The 18,266-nt window shown below is 39.8% G+C and overlaps 1 protein-coding gene across 1 annotated transcript; it reads left to right on the forward strand.

Annotated features, from left to right (window-relative positions):
* Positions 1-4,127: 4,127 nt before the first annotated feature.
* Positions 4,128-7,317, forward strand: LOC118694428 (uncharacterized). Its single transcript, XM_054516692.1, has 6 exons — positions 4,128-4,162; positions 4,730-4,771; positions 5,008-5,051; positions 5,133-5,172; positions 5,254-5,330; positions 6,666-7,317. Exons 1-6 carry the CDS (start codon positions 4,128-4,130, stop codon positions 7,172-7,174), a joined length of 747 nt encoding a protein of 248 aa, XP_054372667.1. The 3' UTR covers positions 7,175-7,317.
* Positions 7,318-18,266: the final 10,949 nt, after the last annotated feature.

An 18,266-nucleotide genomic window follows, 5' to 3' on the forward strand; every position in this document is an offset into this window, starting at 1 on the left:
ATCAGCCTCGGAGCGCGGCCGAAGGGTGCGGCCCCAGGAGCCGGGCATTCTTAGGAGAGCGGTGAGTAGCAGAATTGTGGGGTTTTGGCCAGTGTGCTGCAGAGATCATGCATTGATATTTGCATTTCTTTCATGTAGCTGACTGAGAAACAACAGGAAGCTGTTGAACAACAGTGCCAGCAGGAACTTCCCAGATGTTGAGGCTGCCTTCTTTTGCACCTGACACGGACCTGCATCCCCAGATGTCTGAGAGATAAGTAGAGGCGTACAACCCACAGAGGGGATGAAAGCGGGGCGCAGGGTAGGGACCCACCGGGAGGGGTTTTTGAGTCTCCTTTGGACATGGGGGTGTCTGTGAAGCGGCCGCTTAGGCCCCATAAAAGCAAAGCCTGACTTTTGATCACAGTGCTGAGGTGAGCAGGGCAGAGCAGTCCCGGTGTGTATCGTGTCACTTGTCTTTTGTGTATTATGTGTGTTTAGATATGTCATGTCTTTTATCTTAGGCCTTGGAGGGGCCTGTCAGCAGCCCTGGCATCATTGTTAGCATCTGCGATCTCTGCATTCCTAGAGAATGGCACCCAGGCCATAGAACTTTCGCCTCAGGAGCTCAGACAGGCATCAGACTCTCTTGTCTCTTTAGAAGCATCCGGTCAGATGTCTTTTGAGGTCTTGTTCTGAGCTGTATGGACAGCTCTGCCCCGCCAGGATCCATTATGGCGGACTAGGACTTGAAAGAACGTGAGGGCAGGTAGAGGCTTCTGGCCGTAGGATTCTCGGGCATCCATCTTTGCAGTTCTTGGAATAAATCATTCGGTTAGCATCTTGTTCCTCCAGGTTTCTCTGAGCCTCATCAGCTCACCCTCGGTCTCACCTCGGTCATCTCCTTTTGCATTCTCTCAGTCCTCGCAGCCATTTTCCTTGCCAGGAGATTTCTGTCCGTGTCGTGTCCCCGTTGTCTGTCACGTCCTGTCCTGTGTCACGGGTGTCTGCACACATTTGTGCCTGAGCTGCTCTGCCCTGCCGCATAGCCTGGTGCAATAGGAGAAGTCCCGGGGACTTGAAGTTTGTAATGTGGGGTGTAGTTGGACTCTAGGTGGGATTTGTAGATGGACACAGGATATCTGGAGCTCTTAAGTTATCCTGCAACAGTTTGACTCTTGTCCTGACTTTTTTTTCAGATTCAGATGGATTAAATGTGTGCCAGAGGGCCCCATCCCGGGTGAGGGGTTTCCCCCGAGCAGGTGAGGCACCATTTGTCTCTGCAGCAGAAGTGTATGTGGTGACTCTGTTACAGCTCTGTTCTTTGTCTTTCTTTTTAGGAAGTAAATCTGGATACCAGCAGTCAAGGTGAGCAGTGGAGAGAAGTAGTTGTTATTGCTCCAGTCTCAGTTTCTGGTGCTGCTCTAAGCTTCCATTCTCTTTTTTTGTGCCTTAGGCAATCCAATCGGAGCCTGTCAAGCCCCCGTCACCAGCCGGCCGACGCACCGGGTTCCCTGCACATGTGAGCCCTGTGGATGCGTTAGAGGATCTGGTGAGGAAGCCCTGATCTTTTCTATTTAAAGGTGCCATCCAGGTGGTCTTGGTCAGCTGCCAAGGAGTTGCGGTGAGTAGGGGAAGCAGGAAGGAGGAGCAAGGGTCCCCTCAGGTTTCAGCCATGCCACATGACCTCATCTCCTCTTACCCCAGGCTTAACCCGTGACAACGGCATCAGCCTCGGAGCGTGGTTGAAGGGTGCGGCCCCAGGAGCCGGGCATTCTTAGGAGAACAGTGAGTGGCAGAATTGTTGGGTTTTGGCCAGTGTGCTGTGGAGATCATGCATTGATATTTGCATTTTTTCATGTAGCTGACTGAGAAACAACAGGAAGCTGTTGAACAACAGTGCCAGCAGGAACTTCCCAGATGTTGAGGCTGCCTTCTTTTGCACCTGACACGGACCTGCATCCCCAGATGTCTGAGAGATAAGTAGAGGCGTACAACCCACAGAGGGGATGAAAGCGGGGCGCAGGGTAGGGACCCACTGGGAGGGGTTTTTGAGTCTCCTTTGGAGATGGGGCTGTCCATGAAGTGGCCCCTTAGGCCCCATAAAAGCAAAGCCTGACTTTTGATCACAGTGCTGAGGTGCGCAGGGCAGAGCAGTCCCGGTGTGTATCGTGTCACTTGTCTTTTGTGTATTATGTGTGTTTGGATATGTCATGTCTTTTATCTTAGGCCTTGGAGGGGCCTGTCAGAAACCCTGGCATCATTGTTAGCATCTGTGCTCTCTGCATTCCTCGGCCTGGCACCCAGGCCATAGAACTTTCGCCTCAGGAGCTCAGACAGGCATCAGACTCTCTTGTCTCTTTAGAAGCATCCGGTCAGATGTCTTTTCAGGTCTTGTTCTGAGCTGTATGGACAGCTCTGCCCCGCCAGGATCCATTATGGCGGACAAGGACTCGAAAGAACATGAGGGCAGGTAGAGGCTTCTGGCCGTAGGATTCTCGGGCATCCATCTTTGCAGTTCTTGGAATAAATCATTCGGTTAGCATCTTGTTCCTCCAGGTTTCTCTGAGCCTCATCAGCTCACCATCGGTCTCTCCTCGGTCATCTCATTTGGCATCTTCTCAGTCCTTGCAGTCATCCTTTCCTTGCCAGGAGATTTCTGTCCGTGTCGTGTCCCCGTTGTCTGTCACGTCCTGTCCTGTGTCACGGGTGTGTGCACACATTTGTGCCGGAGCTGCTCTGCCCTGCTGCATAGCCTGGTGCAATAGGACAAGCCCTGGGGAGTTGAAATTTGTAATGTGGGGTGTACTTGGAATCTAGATGCCATTCCTAGATTGACCTAAGGTGTTTGCAGCTTTTGAGTTATCGTGCAGGTGTTTGACATATGTTCTGACTTTCTTTCAGGTGCAGATGCATTGCACCCATGGCAGAGCCCCCATCCTGGGTGAGTGGGTTCCCACAAGCAGGTCAGTCACCATTTGTCTCTGCAGGGGAAGTGTCGAGGGTGACCCTGTTACAGCTCTGTTCTTTTTCTTTATTTTTAGGAAGTAAAGCTGGATCTCAGCAGTCAAGTTCATTCTCAGCAGTCAAGTTCAGGAGAGCAAGGTGATCAGGAGCATTTCTTGTTGCTGAGGTCTCAATTCCTGGGCCAAGTCTAAGTCTCCATTCTCTTTTTTGTGCCTTAGGCAATCCACTGGGAGCCTGCCGAGCCCCAGTCACCAGCCGGCCGACGCACCGGGTTCCCTGCACATGTGAGCCCTGTGGATACGTTACAGGACCTGGTGATGAAGCCCTGAACTCTTCCATTTAAAGGTGCCATCCAGGTGACCTTGGGCACCTGCCAAGGAGTTGTGGTGAGTCGGGGAAGTAGGGAGGAGGAGCGAGGGTCCCCTCAGGTTTCAGCCATGCCAAATCACCTCATCTCTTAACACAGGCACCCCCTGGGACGACGGCCTCGGTCTCCGAGTGTGCCCGAAGCGTGCGGCCCGAGCAGCTGAGCGTTCTTAGGAGAAGGGTGAGTAGCAGACTTGTGGGATTTTGGCCGAGGGGCTGCCAAGATCGGGCACTGATGTTTGGTTTTCTTTAATACAGCTGTCTAAGAGTCACCAGCCCGGTGCCAGCAGGACCTTCCCAGCTGACGAAGCGGCCTTTCTTCACACCCGAGACCGGCATCCCCAGCTGTGCGAGAGATAAGTAGAGGGCCACGACCCACAGAGGGGATGAAAGCAGGGTGCTGGGTCGGGAATTACTGGGAGGGGTTTTTCAGTCTGCTTTGGAGGTGGGGGTGTCCACGAAGCGGCCCCTTAGGCCCCATAAAAGCAAAGCCTGACTTTGGATCACAGTGCTGAGGTGTGCAGGGCAGAGCAGTCCCGGTGTGTATCGTGTCACTTGTCTTTTGTGTATTATGTGTGTTTGCATATGTCATGTCTTTTTCTTTAGGCCTTTGAGGGGCCTGTCAGAAACCCTGCCATCATTGTTAGCGTCTGCGATCTCTGCATTCCTTGGCATGGCACCAATGCCATAGAACTTTGGACTCAGGAGCTCAGACAGGCATCAGACTCTCTTGTCTCTTTAGAAGCATCCGGTCAGATGTCTTTTCAGGTCTTGTTCTGAGCTGTATGGACAGCTCTGCCCCGCCAGGATCCATTATGGCGGACGAGGACTCGAAAGAACGTGAGGGCAGGTAGAGGCTTCTGGCTGTAGGATTCTTGGGCATCCATCTTTGCAGTTCTTGGAATAAATCATTCAGTTAGCATCTTCTTCCTCCAGGTTTCTCGGAGCCTCATCAGCTCACCCTCGGTCTCCCCTCGGTCATCTCCTTTTGCATTCTCTCAGTCCTCGCAGCCATTTTCCTTGCCAGGAGATTTCTGTCCGTGTTGTGTCCCCATTGTTTGTCATGTCCTGTCCTGTGTCACAGGTGTCTGCACACAATTGTGCCGGAGCTGCTCTGCCCTGCCACATAGCCTGGTGCAATAGGAGAAGTCCCGGGGACTTGAAGTTTGTAATGTGGGGTGTAGTTGGACTCTAGGTGGGATTTGTAGATGGACACAGGATATCTGGAGCTCTTAAGGTATCCTGCAACAGTTTGACTCTTGTCCTAACTTTCTTTCAGATGCAGAAGGATAAAATCCAGGGCAGAGCCCCCATCCCAGGTGCGGGGATTGCCCCAAGCAGGTCAGTCACTGTTTGTTTCTGCAGAGGAAGCATAAATGGTGGCTGTTACAGCATTGTTCTTTGTCTCTCTTTTTAGGAGGTCAAGGCCGAGAGCAGCAGTCAAGGCCGAGTGGGCGAGGTGAGCATTGAATAGCATACAGAAGCAGTTGTTATTGCTGAGGTCTCAGTTTTGGTGCAGCTCCAAGCATCTCCTCTTGTTTTTATTTTAGGTGGTCCACTTGCCATTTATCCTGGCCAAGCATGCCTATGCCAGGTGGGTGAGAGCTTAAGGTATCGGTGTGGCATCCTTGTCAGATTTGGGAGGTTGTGTTTTCACAGTATCTCAGCATGCTTTTCTGCTTTGTTTCATTGCAGGTGCTGTCGCTGCCCTAGGCACGCCCTGGATCAGAGGAGGGCAGGTGAGTCGGAGTTTAGGCAGGCTGACTCCTAGGTGAGCGTTACACAGCAGCCTGCTAAGCGTGTCCCTTTTCTCTTTGCAGGTATCTTCGGGCACCCTCCGGAGTCAAATCAAGATTTGAGGTGAGCCAGGGCAGCGGTGCGGAGGAGTCCCGGGAATTACTGTTGTTGAGGGCAATAGTCACGTTTTCTGTTTTGTCTTAGGTACCCTGAGGAGGCTCGTAGCCAAAGCTTGGAAATGGCAGCACCAAAGCACACACGGAGAGCATCTCCACGTCCATGTGCGACCGAGGATGGATTTTGTCCGCTCCTCTTCCAAAAGCTAAATGTCGGGGCCAGCTGTTGGGAGAAGGGGAATAGCCTTTACTCTCACAGGAGGCAATCAGATGTCAGCTTAGGGGAGAGGTCTGTAGCGGGGTGGGCTCTCTGGAAGTAAAGGGAGAGGGTTTCCCCTCAGCCTCGCCAGAGCCTTTGCCGGGGGGGGCAGTTCCGACCCATCTTCACATTTCCGTGTACGTTGCATCGTCCGCCTCCCTCGACTCGACGTCGTCATGGATTTCCCCCGAGGAGCTCGTCTTCACGTCCGGAGCTACGGCCACGGTCACCCGGCAGTCGGCTTCCTTCTCTAGGCTCGCCGAGCCTCTCGAGCATCCGCTTAAGTACTTTGGCACTAACTTCTTTTAACGAGTTACATTTCATCATCATGTGGTCTTGTCATAGGGCTTCCTTTCCTTTGGCATCATCAGCCTCTGGCTCACCTTGCACTAGGAATCTCGGGTCCCTACGGGGACAGTGCCAGGCAGTTGTCACTCGTCTCTGTGTTATGTCATCTGTGTCTATGTTATGTTGTCCGTGTCTGTGTTATGTAGTCTGTGTCCGTCATCTTCCACGTCATAGGCCCTCATTACGTCTCGACGCTTATCGGCACTATTCCGTGCCACGTAGGCCATATTCTACTCGCGTTCCTTTCTGGATATCCCTTATTCCGGCATCTTTACATTTTTACTCTTTGAGACAGGAATGTCTCAAAGGGACAAGATGTTCTCATCCGTCTTCCTTCCCACTACCGGCTTTGGTAGTGCCTTTTTTTCCACGCCATTCTCTTGGACTTCCTGAGGGAGCGTCTTACACCCTCCTCACGTGACTGCAGGCGTTCCATAGGTTCCATCCTCCCGAGGGGTATAGGGCTCAAGAATTAATCTTCCAGAGAGCTATCTCAAGTCCTGGCTTATACTGTATGTACTTACATTGTTTGTGCCTATGCTGGTTTATACTGTATGTACTTATACTGTATGTACTTACATTGCGTTTACCTATGTTGGCTCACACTCTATGTACTTACATTGTGTGTACCTATGCTGGCTTATATTGTATGGACTTACACTCCATGCACACTTGCACTGTATGCGTCTGCTTTTATTGTGTGTACTCATGTTGTACCACTTATGGTCGGAGCTGCCCTGCCCTGGCACATAGTCACAGTTAGGTAGAAGAGTTATAAAAACTTTACTGTTCATCTGTCTTTAATGGGGTTTTGGGTAGAAAATTTATTGGTCCAGAGCGGGGACAAGTCCTAGCTGTCAGCCACTCATCGACCGCTTCCTGTCGTCTCACAGGTCCCCGAGGCTGCCGATTTCCCCAGAATCTACCATTTGACGTCGAGGAGCGGCAGCCAGAAGAAGCGTGGAAGCGCGTTCTTCAGCGTCTCGAGGAAGAGCTGCAGGGAACGTTTAAATGGGAGGAGTGCGTGAGCGTGTGTGAGAGCACGTGCCTGTGTCTGTCTGCGTCTGCTTGTCTCTGCGTGTGTGAGCGCATGCTGATTGGATTTAACCTTGTGTGTATGACTTTTGCTTTTCAGGTTTTTCAACTCATTTGTAAATTTAGAGTAAAAAATCCCCAGCCGGGTTTACCCCCCCCACCCCCCCGGCTGTTTTTTTTTTCTTTTTTTTTTTCCCCCGGCTGGGTTTTTTTTCCCCGGTCCCGGTCGGTCAGCGAGGCGACGTTCATCGCCAAAGTTTGGGCACAGACCCTCCAGGGACCGGGTATTTCTTCAGGCAGGAGGAATTTTTGGAGGCTCCCGGGAACCACGTTCCCAAGGAGCAATGATTGCTGGGGTGTAATTTAGCAGTTGTGGTGAGAGGGATGGTGAGTTTGTGTGTCATTTGAAGGGGGTGTTAATGGTAGATGAGTGCTGTTTTTTGTGTGCTTTTGTTGTTTTGGGTGTCCTGTAACAATAAATGCACAAGTAATGAAAATAGAAAAAGGTTATCATCTTGTGTTAATGTGTGTGTTGTGTTGTATTGCTCTGTATTGCAGGGTGAGCACAGGGTGAACTCTCTCCTCCTTGCTGTGACACCTGGGCTGGCAGGGATGACACAGTGACCTCTGGCAGCCGATGCTGCCTGTGCCATCAGCTGGCACTGACGTGTTTGATGAAAATCCTTTTGCTGGGTTTTTTCTCCTGAGAAGCCTCAGAACAGAAATGGAACCAATAACAATCTGCTGGCTGTGGAGTGTGGGCTGGAGATGGTTTAGCAACAGGGGCATCTTGGGTTGGTCTCCTGTGCATTGTTTCTCCTTGATGACCAATCATGGTCCAGCGGTGTCGGGGCTGTGATCAGTCCCAGGTTTTTATTATTCATTCCTTTCCAGCTTTCTGATGTCTCCTTGCTCTTTTAGTGTAGTTCGAATATCTCATTTTCTTTAAATATAATAGAGATCATAAAATAATATTTCAGCCTTCTGAAAGGGGGAGTCGAGATTCTCATCTCCTCCCTTGTCCTGGAGGACCCTCAAACACCACCACAATCAGCGGCCGAGTGGGTTTGTGCGAGCCCCTCAGGAACCCTCGGCCGGTCCTGAGTCGGCAGCCCCGGCACGGCCGAGAGCGGGGAGACACTCTCTGTGCCCCGAGGGTACTGAGGGCACCTGGGCTGGGGGGAGGACACTCTCTGTGTGTGCCCCGAGGGTGCTGAGGGCACCTGGCCTGGTCGCCTTTGCAGCACAAGAGACACCAGAGACAGCGGTAGATGATAAAGGGCCGACTCTTAGCAGGGGTTAATGCAAGGTTTTATTAGGAGTCCCATAGGAACTCCTGCACCTCAGGGGGCTCCTGCCGAGAGCCCCGGGAGATGTTCCAAGGTTACATTTTAAGGGAGGTGGAAACCGACAGTAGATAACACCCTACCAACCATTAAGTGACCCTAAGGGATGGGTACTGGGGGATAGACATATAGGACAGCGTATGGGGCAAGGCTTGGGGGGCTGACCCCTAGCCTCTGTCTAATCACTCGAGGACTTGGACCGAAACTTCTGGATGGAGGGAATGGGAGGCTGAGTGATTGACAGAGAGCCAGGGTGGGGGTGTGGGGATGATCTCATCCCGGGAGAGGGATAACACAGGTAAAAGGAGGGGGGTACAGTTTGGGATAAACCATTTGGGAAAAATATGAGGATACAAAACAAAATTACTTCAAAGTATTACAAAGTATAAAAATGCACTACAGCAGGTTTGGGCAGCACCAAATAAAATGTAATAAAATGCTTTAAAAATAGAAAAATTAAAAATGAAAATAAATAACAAAATTAATTAAAAATAAATAATAAAAAAAACAAACTCTAAAGTGCTGTAAAGTGCCGTACAAGTTCCATAAAATGTAGTGCCATAGTGCAAGACCCTCAAACACCACCACAATCACCAGCTTAAATTGGTCTGGGCAGCACCAAATAAAATAAAATAAAAAGCTTTAAAAATAGAAAAATTAAAAATAAAAATTAAATAAAAAAAAAATTGAAAAAATAAATGCTTTAAAAATAGAAAAATTAAAACTAAAAAATAAAAATAAAACTAAAAAAAAATGCTTTAAAAATAGAAAAATTAAAAATAAAAATTAAATAAAAAATAAAATAGATAAAATAAATGCTTTAAAAATAGAAAAATTAAAAATAAAAATTTAATACAAACAAAATTAAAAAATATACTAAATGCTTTAAAAATAGAAAAATTAAATATAAAAATTAAATTAAAATTAATAAAATTAAAAGGTTTAAAAATAGAAAAATTAAAAATAGAAATAATAAATAAAAATAAAAAATAAAAAAGGTTTTAAATTATAAAATTAAAAATAAAAATTAAACTAAAAATAAAATTAAACAATAAAAAAGCTTTGAAAATAGAAAAATTAAAAATAAAAATTAAATAAAAAATAAAATTAAAAAAATAAATGCTTTAAAAATAAAAAATTAAGACTAAAATAAATAAAAAATAAAATTTAAAAAATCAAAAACTTTGAAAATAGAAAATTAAAAAAAAATTAAATGAAAAACAAAATTAAAAAATAAATGCTTTAAAAATAGAAAAAATAAATATAAAAATTAAAAAAACCCCAAAATTAAAAAATAAATGCTTTAAAAATACAAAAATTAAAAATAGAAAAATAAATAAAAAACGAAATTAAAAAAATAAATGCTTTAAAAATAGAAAACTTAAAAATAAAAAAACTAAAAATAAAATTAAAAAAATTAAAAGCTTTAAAAATAGAAAAATTGAAAATAAAAACAAATAAAAAAATTTTAAAAAGGTTAAAAAATAGAAAAATTAAAAATTAAATAAAAAAATTTAAAAAATCAAATAAATGCTTTTAAAATAGAAAAATTAAAAATAAACATTCAATAAAAAACAAAATTAAAAAATATAATAAATGCTTTAAAAATAAAAGAAATAAATATAAAAATAAATAAAAAATTAATAAAATAAAAAGCTTTTCAAATAGAAAAATTAAAAATAAAAACGAATTTAAAAAATTTTAAAAAGGCTTTAAAAATAGAAAATATAAAACTTAAATAAAAATTTTAAAATCAAATAAATGCTTTAAAAATAGGAAAATAAACATTCAATAAAAAACAAAATTAAAAAATATAATAAATGCTTTAAAAATAAAAAAATGAAATAAAAAAATTAAATAAAAATTAACAAAATAAAAATCTTTAAAAATAGAAAAATGAAAAATAAAAATTAAAAAAATTAAAACAATAGTTTAAAAAGAGAAAAATTAAAAAAAATTAAAAATAAAATTAAAAAACCCCCTTTAATAATAGAAAATTAAAAATTAAATATAAATATTTAAAAAATAAAATAAGTGCTTTAAAAATAAAAAAAATAAAAAAAATTTAAAAAATAAAAAGGTTTAAAAATAAAAATAAATAAAAAATAAAAAATACAAAGCCTTAAAAATAGAAAAATAAAAGTTAAATAAAAAACAAAATTAAAAAAATAAATGCTTTAAAAAAAGAAAAATTAAATTTAAAAAATAAATTTAAAAAAATTTTAAAAATAAAATAAAAAGCTTTAAAAATAGGAAAATTAAAAATAAAAACAAATAAAAAATTTAAAAAATAAAATAAAAAGCTTTAAAAATAGAAAAATTTAAAAACCCCCAAAATTAATAAAATAAAATTAATTAAAAATACATGAAAAACAAAATAAAAACTCTAAAGTGCTGTAAAGTGCCGTAAAATTTCCATAAACGTCGTAAAACTGCCGTAAAGCGCGACTGTCGCAAAAGTGTCGTAAAAGGGGCCGTAAAGCGCGACTGTCGTAAAAGGGGCCGTAAAGCGCGACTGTCGCAAAAGTGTCGTAAAACGCGCCGTAAAGCGTGACTGTCGTAAAAGGTGCCGTAAAGCGCGACTGTCGCAAAAGTGTCGTAAAAGGTGCCGTAAAGCGCGACTGTCGTAAAAGGCGCCGTAAAGTGCGACTGTCGCAAAACTGTCGTAAAAGGTGCCGTAAAGCGCGACTGTCGTAAAAGGCGCCGTAAAGTGCGACTGTCGCAAAAGGGTCGTAAAACGGGCCGTAAAGCGCGACTGTCGCAAAAGGTGCCGTAAAGCGCGACTGTCGTAAAAGTGTCGTAAAAGGGGCCGTAAAGCGCGACTGTCGTAAAAGGTGCCGTAAAGTGTGACTGTCGTAAAAGTGCCGTAAAGCGCGACTGTCGTAAAAGTGTCGTAAAGGGCGACTGTCGTAAAAGTGTCGTGAAAGGTGCCGTAAAGCGCGACTGTCGTAAAAGGTGCGTTTTTTCGACAGTCGCGCTTTACGACACTACCTTTTATGGAACTTTTATGGTACTTTACAGTACTTTTAGGATTTTATTTAGTTTTTAAATTATTTTTAATTAATTTTTTTTTAATTTAATTTTTATTTATTTTTTAAAATTTTCCTATTTTTAAAGCTTTTTTAAATCTTTTTTTTAGTTTTAATTTTTCTATTTTAAAGCATTTATTTTATTTTTTAATTTTCTTTTTATTTAATTTTTAGTTTAAATTTTTATATTTTTAAAGCATTTTAAAATTTTTTTATTTTTTTTTTTTCTTAATTTTTAGTTTTGAGTTTTTTATTTTTAAAGCTTTTTATTTTATTTTTGATTTAATTTTTATTTTTGATTTATCTATTTTTAAAGCTTTTTATTTTATTTTTTTTTGTTTAATTTTTGTTTTATTTTTTTAAAGCATTTATTTTTTTTAATTTTATTTTTTAGTTTTTAGTTTTCATTTTTTATTTATAAACTATTTATTTTATTTTTTAATTTTATTTTTTATTTCATATTTATTTTTGCTTTATCTATTTTTAAAGCATTTATTTTATTTTTTTAGTTTTTATTTATTTTTAGATTTGATTTTTTTATTTTTAAAACATTTATTTTATTTTTTATTTTTTATTTAATTTTTATTTTTGATTTTTCTATTTTTAATGCTTTTTATTTTATCTTTTAATTTTATTTTTTATTTAATTTTTTGTTTTAATTTTTTTATTTTTAAAGCATTTATTTTATTTTTTAATTTTATGTTTTATTTCATTTTTATTTTTTGCTTTTTCTATTTTTAAAGCTTTTTTTTATTTTTAATTTTATTTTTTATTTAATTTTTTGTTTTAATATTTTTATTTTTAAAGCATTAATTTTATTTTTTTAATTTTTTTTTTATTTAATTTTTTGTTTTAATTTTTTTAATCATTTATTTTTTTTAATTTTATTTTTTATTTTATTTTTATTTTTTGCTTTTTCTATTTTTAAAGCTTTAAAAAAAATTTTATTATTTTTTTTAATTTTTAGTTTTGACTTTTTTATTTTTAAAGCTTTTTGAAATTTTTTAGTTAATTTTTATTTTTGATCTTTCTATTTTTAAAGCTTTTTAAAATTTTTTATTTAACTTTTTATTTCAGTTTTAGTTTTAATTTTTTATTTTTATACTATTTATTTTTTTTAATTTTATATTTTCTTTCATTTTTATGTTTTGCTTTTTCTATTTTTAAAGCATTTAATTTATTTTTTTAATTTTATTTTTTGTTTAATTTTAATTTTGATTTTTTTATTTTTAAAGCATTTTTTTAAATTTAATTTTTATTTTTCATCTTTCTATTTTTAAAGCTTTTTAAATTTTTTTTTAATTTTTAGTTTTAATTTTTTATTTTTAAACTATTTATTTTATCTTTTTAATTTTATTTTTTATTTAATTTTTTTTTCGCTGTTTCTATTTTTAAAGCTTTTATTTTTTTTTTTAATTTTCCTGTTTATTTAATTTTTAGTTTTGATTTTTTTATTTTTAAAACATTTTTTTATTTTTTATTTTTTATTTAATTTTTATTTTTGATCTTTCTATTTTTAAAGCTCTTTTTATTTTTTATTTAATTTTTAGTTTTAATTTTTTATTTTTAAACATTTATTTTATTTTTCAATTTTATTTTTTATTTCATTTTTAGTTTTAATTTTTTATTTTTAAACTATTTATTTTATTTTTCAATTTTATTTTTTATTTAATTTTTAGTTTTAATTTTTTATTTTTAAACTATTTATTTTATTTTTTAAATTTTCCTTTTTATATAATTTTTAGTTTTGATTTTTTTATTTTTAAAACATTTTTTATTTTTTATTTTTTATTTAATTTTTATTTTTGATCTTTCTATTTTTAAAGCTCTTTTTATTTTTTATTTAATTTTTAGTTTTAATTTTTTTTATTTTTAAACATTTATTTTATTTTTTAATTTTATTTTTATTTATTTTTAGTTTTGATTTTTCTATTTTTAAAGCATTTCTTTTATTTTTTAATTTTATTTTTTATTTAATATTTTAGTTTTGATTTTTTTATTTTTAAAGCATTTCTTTTATTTTTTTAATTTCATTTTTATTTCATTTTTAGTTTTAATTTTTCTATTTTTAAAGCATTTCTTTTTTTTTAAATCTTTTTTTAATTTTTAGTTTTAATTTTTCTGTTTTTAAAGCTTTTTATTTTTTAAATTTTCTATTTTTTTTATTTTCCCAGTTTTAAAGCATTTATTTTATTTTTTTATTTTATTTTTTATTTAATTTTTATTTTTAATTTTCCTTTTTTAAAGATTTTTTTTTCTTTTATTTGGTGCTGCCCAGACCAACTCACGCTGGTGATTGTGGTGGTGTTTGAGGGTCTTGCAGTTACCCCGATTAATAGGTAGAGGTGATGTTCGGAGGCCACAGTGTTACAGGTAGGGGTTAAACTGTTTTTTAGGGTCTTTCAGGTGATTTTTCAGGGATTTTTAGGGATATTTCAGGGTTTTTTTTGCAGGAGTTTTTTAGAAATTCTCTGGAAATGTTTAGGATACCTTTAGGGCTTTTTCAATAATTTTTAGGGTGTTTTAATGACTGTTTTACCCGGGCGCCCCAGCCACCCAAGGCACCCCGTGGCGGCGCCGTGGCACTCCAGCCCAGGCTCCCGTCAGTGCCGCCCGTGGTCGCTTCCCCTCTCCTGCCGCCGCCGCTGCATGGCGGGCCGAGCCGCGCCTTCCCCACCGCACCCTCCCGCTTCAGAGCTGCTGGATGGCGCAGCTCTGCCGCCTCCTGCAACCACGGACGTCCCGGCGTTCCCTTCCACGGCCGCAGCCACAGCCCCGTTCCCGTAGCTCCGCTGCCTCCCGCACGCCCCGTCCAGCCCGCTGCCATGATGACTGCCCGCACTGCGGTAGTGACAGAACCCACGCATGCGCAGTTGCTACAACCCCAGCACCAGCGATATCACTCCACGCCGACTCATCGAACCACAGCGCTGCTTCCGGGATCAGCCGCACGCATGCACAGTTCTATCTCCACGGCCCCACCGCCAACCCCCACTGCGTTCACCACAGCTTTGGTACAGCCCGGTCCCGGTTCCGAGCCGCTGCGTGCCGCTGTCCGGCCACAGCCGGCATCCCTGTGCCCTGTCACGCCACTTCTGCCACCACTGCGTCTATACACGGCACCACAGCAGGCGAAAACTGCAGCGCCTTGCATGTATCCTTCTGCGTCTCTCCTTCTGCCGGGCACCGAGAGATCCCTCTGCAGCGCGTAACCCTGAGCAACCGATACCTGGTGTGCCTCTGCGTTTTCGCCTTCCACACTCCTAGAACCCAGTGGGACTACTTTGTGTCACGATTCGTCTGCACAGCCACATCCATGCACACAAACCGTGCGACGAGGAGGAGGAGGAGGAGGAGGCTGGAATATGACAGCTGCTTTAATAAATACAGGACAGAGAATTATTTTGCCCCTGCAAATGCCAGCCCTTTGATCCCAATACAAAAGAATTTTGAAAAAGAACTGTTCCCAAATAGCTCCAGAGTCCCTTCAGTGTTTGGGACAGATTTCTCGACCCAAAATTAGACAGTAAACCCTGAAAATTTGCCAGCATTAATGCCAAAATTAGAAAACTCACAAAAATCTTTTGATAATTTTCACCTGACTGGTGTGAAAAACGCCAATCACTTGCTTTTAAAATTTTTGAAAGTTTAATAGTAATAAAATGGTTATAAAAATAGTCATACAATTAGAGTAATAATAATTTGGACAATTTGAATTAGGACAATATGAGACAACAAAAACAAAGAGTTATGGACATCGGGGTACCTTTTTCTGGGCAGCATGAGCCCGAAAAAGGACCCCTGTTAACAAAGGATTAACCCTTAAAAGCAATAGCCTGTTGCATAGTCATACACTTCATACATGGTGCATAAATTCCATTCAAACACAGGATTCTGTCTGCTCATCATCCACTTCTTCCTTCTAATCCTAACAGCGCTTTGGAGGCGGGAACAAGTTCGTTTCTTCTGATAAGAGGGCAATAAATTCTTTTTCTCTGAAAGATCCAGGTGTCCTGTGGCCGCTATCTCGCTGCAAGTCCTTTCTTTAAAAAAAGTATCTTACATAGCATAGTTTCTATTTTAACAGTTTTTGTAACCTATACTTAACACACTACTTAAGAGAATTAATACAGCATTACTTTCTAACACAACACATATAATATTCATTTTAATATTTCCAAAAAGCCAATCATAAAATACACGCATTTTTCACAATCCCCACTCTTATTCTTTGTAAATCCTTTGGCTTGAGCAATATTTCTTATCTACTTGCATCTTCTGGACTATGCGGGCAAAATAAAACAGGGGATTACACAAGGAAGAAATATAAAAATAGTTGCAACACATAAAATAAAAGATCTTAATTTCTTCTAATACATTACCCTACCAGCTAGGTTTTAACATTGTTTTCTAATTTTTGGACCGGTACCTCGGTTATTACATACATATGTATTTTTTTCTTCTTTGATTTCTTTTGCTTTTTCTAGAATGACTTTTCTGTGGTCATCAATTTTCAACAATTTGATATATTAAACTTTCCAAAAAACACCCCCTTCTTTGGCCAATAAATAGTGTAAGGCCAACCTATTCTGATACCCTACAGTTTTTGTTTGGCTTAGCTGACTTGATATTAACTCCAATGCCTGGGCAGCTCCATTTGCTATCATTTCTATAACTGCTTGGAGTCTTGTAATACGACTCAATAGATAATTTGGGGTCAATACAGAGTTAAGTTGCTGTGCTGGTTTTACCTTTTCCTTTATTATTTGTTTTTTTACCAAATCTCGAACCGTATCTTCAAGATTAAATGTAAAACAAATCCATCTCTCTCCTTTTGGACATTCAATTCCAAATATATTACCACTTTTTCCTAAGTTTCTTGTAATCCAATAATTTACTCCATTTTGCTTACAGGTTCTTAATTTGGATGGGTTATAACAGTGGCTGTTGACATAGGTGTGTGTAATTAAAGAGGAGCTTTGGTTTCTTTCCACGTGATGCCTTCTGCAGCATTTGTGACACAATCTTGCTGGTATCCCGAAAGGGAAAAGAGAACAAATGAGTGCCAGAAACAGGAATAACAGAGGTCCAGTATGCCTTATACTCCCACCTCCCAGGCCTGTGAGGTTGCAACCCACAGCAGGTGTATTTGATCTTCTCGGTGGCAAAATACAGAGGCCAATCTGCACTTGCCCTCTATTTCCTTGTCACTTTCTCTTAACTAATTTCCAGGCAAATTGGTTTGGACACCCTTTAACTGCGGTCTCTTACGGTTCTTCAGGTATCTCTCATTCACCAGGCACTAATAATTCCCATCCACAAAGCTAAGTTATTACTTTAACACTTTTTGCAATAAGAGCATAAATTTTGTGAACTTCAATACTAATTATTCTCACAATTCAAGCATTTACTTATAACCCAGCTAGCATGTCCAGTCTTGGAATGAATCAAATAAAGTTTACTGATGGAAATGGTAATTCCCCTTCTCCCCTGTACAATTCTCAGGCTTAGGTCAGAACACAAAAACAGGCTTGATCCTTCTATCTGGAGTATTCCTCCCCTAAGGAGATGTTTTATTCAGGCAGTGCTTGAAACCAGTGGTATAAGCATTGTCTTACTTCTGAATTCAGAGTTATTCTTTGTACATTTCTTGGATCATTTGGCTTTTCCCAAACTATTACCACTCAGTCCCCATTGGAAAGTCAGTTTGGTATCACTCGGTTTAAATGTGATAGTCCTTTGATTCTGCTGGCATGAATTCACCCTCTTTCCGTGATTCTGATTGTTGCTTCGGTAATACCTGGATAGGACTTCTTAATAGCATAGTAATAAAAGTAAGATAATACTGCATTAACTTTTACCATTCACTTTTCTTCCAAACTTTCTGGGTTTAGCTGAAAGCTTTTTCCACAGCAGCCTCCTCTTCTTCTATCCAGCTGTGCTAATAGGTACAGAGGCAAGTTCTTCTTTTTGTGAGTTACAGTTAGTTAAATAAGAAAAGCTAGACCAATTTTAACACGAGACGTATCACATCTATTGCTTTTTACATTTTGGGCAGCATTTAATTGTTTTAGCCTTACAAACCCATTCTTTGGGAAAAAAACCAAAAAAACTTCTTTTTACCAGCAAACAAAACACACAAAAGAAAAGACCAAAAACTTTTTGGGCAGCATTTAATTGTTTTAGCCTTACAAACCCATTCTTCAGGAAAAAACCCCAAAAAACCAAAAAATTCTTTTTAACAGCAATCAAAACACACAAAAGAAAAGACCAAAAACCTTCTTACTTAAGAAAAACAACCCACTTTGTGAGGTTTGGAGAGTCAGCAATCTCTGCTTTGATTTTATCTTTTAGTGCTAGCCCCCTCCCGCTCTTTTCACGGCCTTACTGTCAATGCCGTGCTGCCACTTGGCTGCAGGGCCGGAGCAGGGGAGAGCAGCCAGGGGCATGGGGACCCTGGGGGCAGCCTTGGGTCCCTTTTGCCCTCTCTCTCTCTTTCTCTTTCCTTCTCTCTCTCGGCCCACTTACCGGGGCCGATGCTGCCATCCTCGACTCGGGACCCCGGCAGCCTGGGAGCCCCCCCGGCAGTTCTGCCACGGAGCCAGCCCGCTCCTGCCCGGCAAACCCGTGTCCTCTGCTGCCAGCACCGCCACCGGGTCACCTCCATGGATCGGTGCCTGCCGCAGCCTCCGAGACCCCGCCGCTCGTAGGGAGCGGTCAGACACCTCCCAACCTTGACAACCCCAAACCTGGCGTCCCCAGGTGCTCCTGACATTCTTTTCCTTTCTCTAGTCAACTTCTCCTCTTTTCCCTTCAAGGAGGGCCCGTTCTGCTAAACCCTTTCTGGACCTCAGTTCAGCATTGAATAACCTCCTAACAACCGTGTGTTGAGACACTTCCCTGCCTTTCATGCAAAAAACCCGCATTCACACTTCTGCTCTCTTCTAGCACCAAGATGTCATCACTTCACATTCTAACATCTCAGAGTTTGCTAACCACCTCCCTACTTCAACTTCTCTCTTTCTTCTCTTCTTACCTGTTTTTTTTTTTTTTTTTTTTTAATTCAACACACCTCAGATGGTAC

The sequence above is a fragment of the Molothrus ater genome, chromosome 17 (genome assembly GCF_012460135.2).
Source record: "Molothrus ater isolate BHLD 08-10-18 breed brown headed cowbird chromosome 17, BPBGC_Mater_1.1, whole genome shotgun sequence".
Classification (NCBI taxonomy): domain Eukaryota; kingdom Metazoa; phylum Chordata; class Aves; order Passeriformes; family Icteridae; genus Molothrus; species Molothrus ater.

Coding starts and splice junctions, on each gene's coding strand:
- LOC118694428 (XM_054516692.1), top strand. CDS start 4,128: ATGGCGGACGAGGACTCGAAAGAACGTGAGGGCAG. Junction 4,163..4,729: donor TCGAAAGAACGTGAGGGCAG/GTAGAGGCTTCT, acceptor CTCTCTTTTTAG/GAGGTCAAGGCCGAGAGCAG. Junction 4,772..5,007: donor GTCAAGGCCGAGTGGGCGAG/GTGAGCATTGAA, acceptor GTTTCATTGCAG/GTGCTGTCGCTGCCCTAGGC.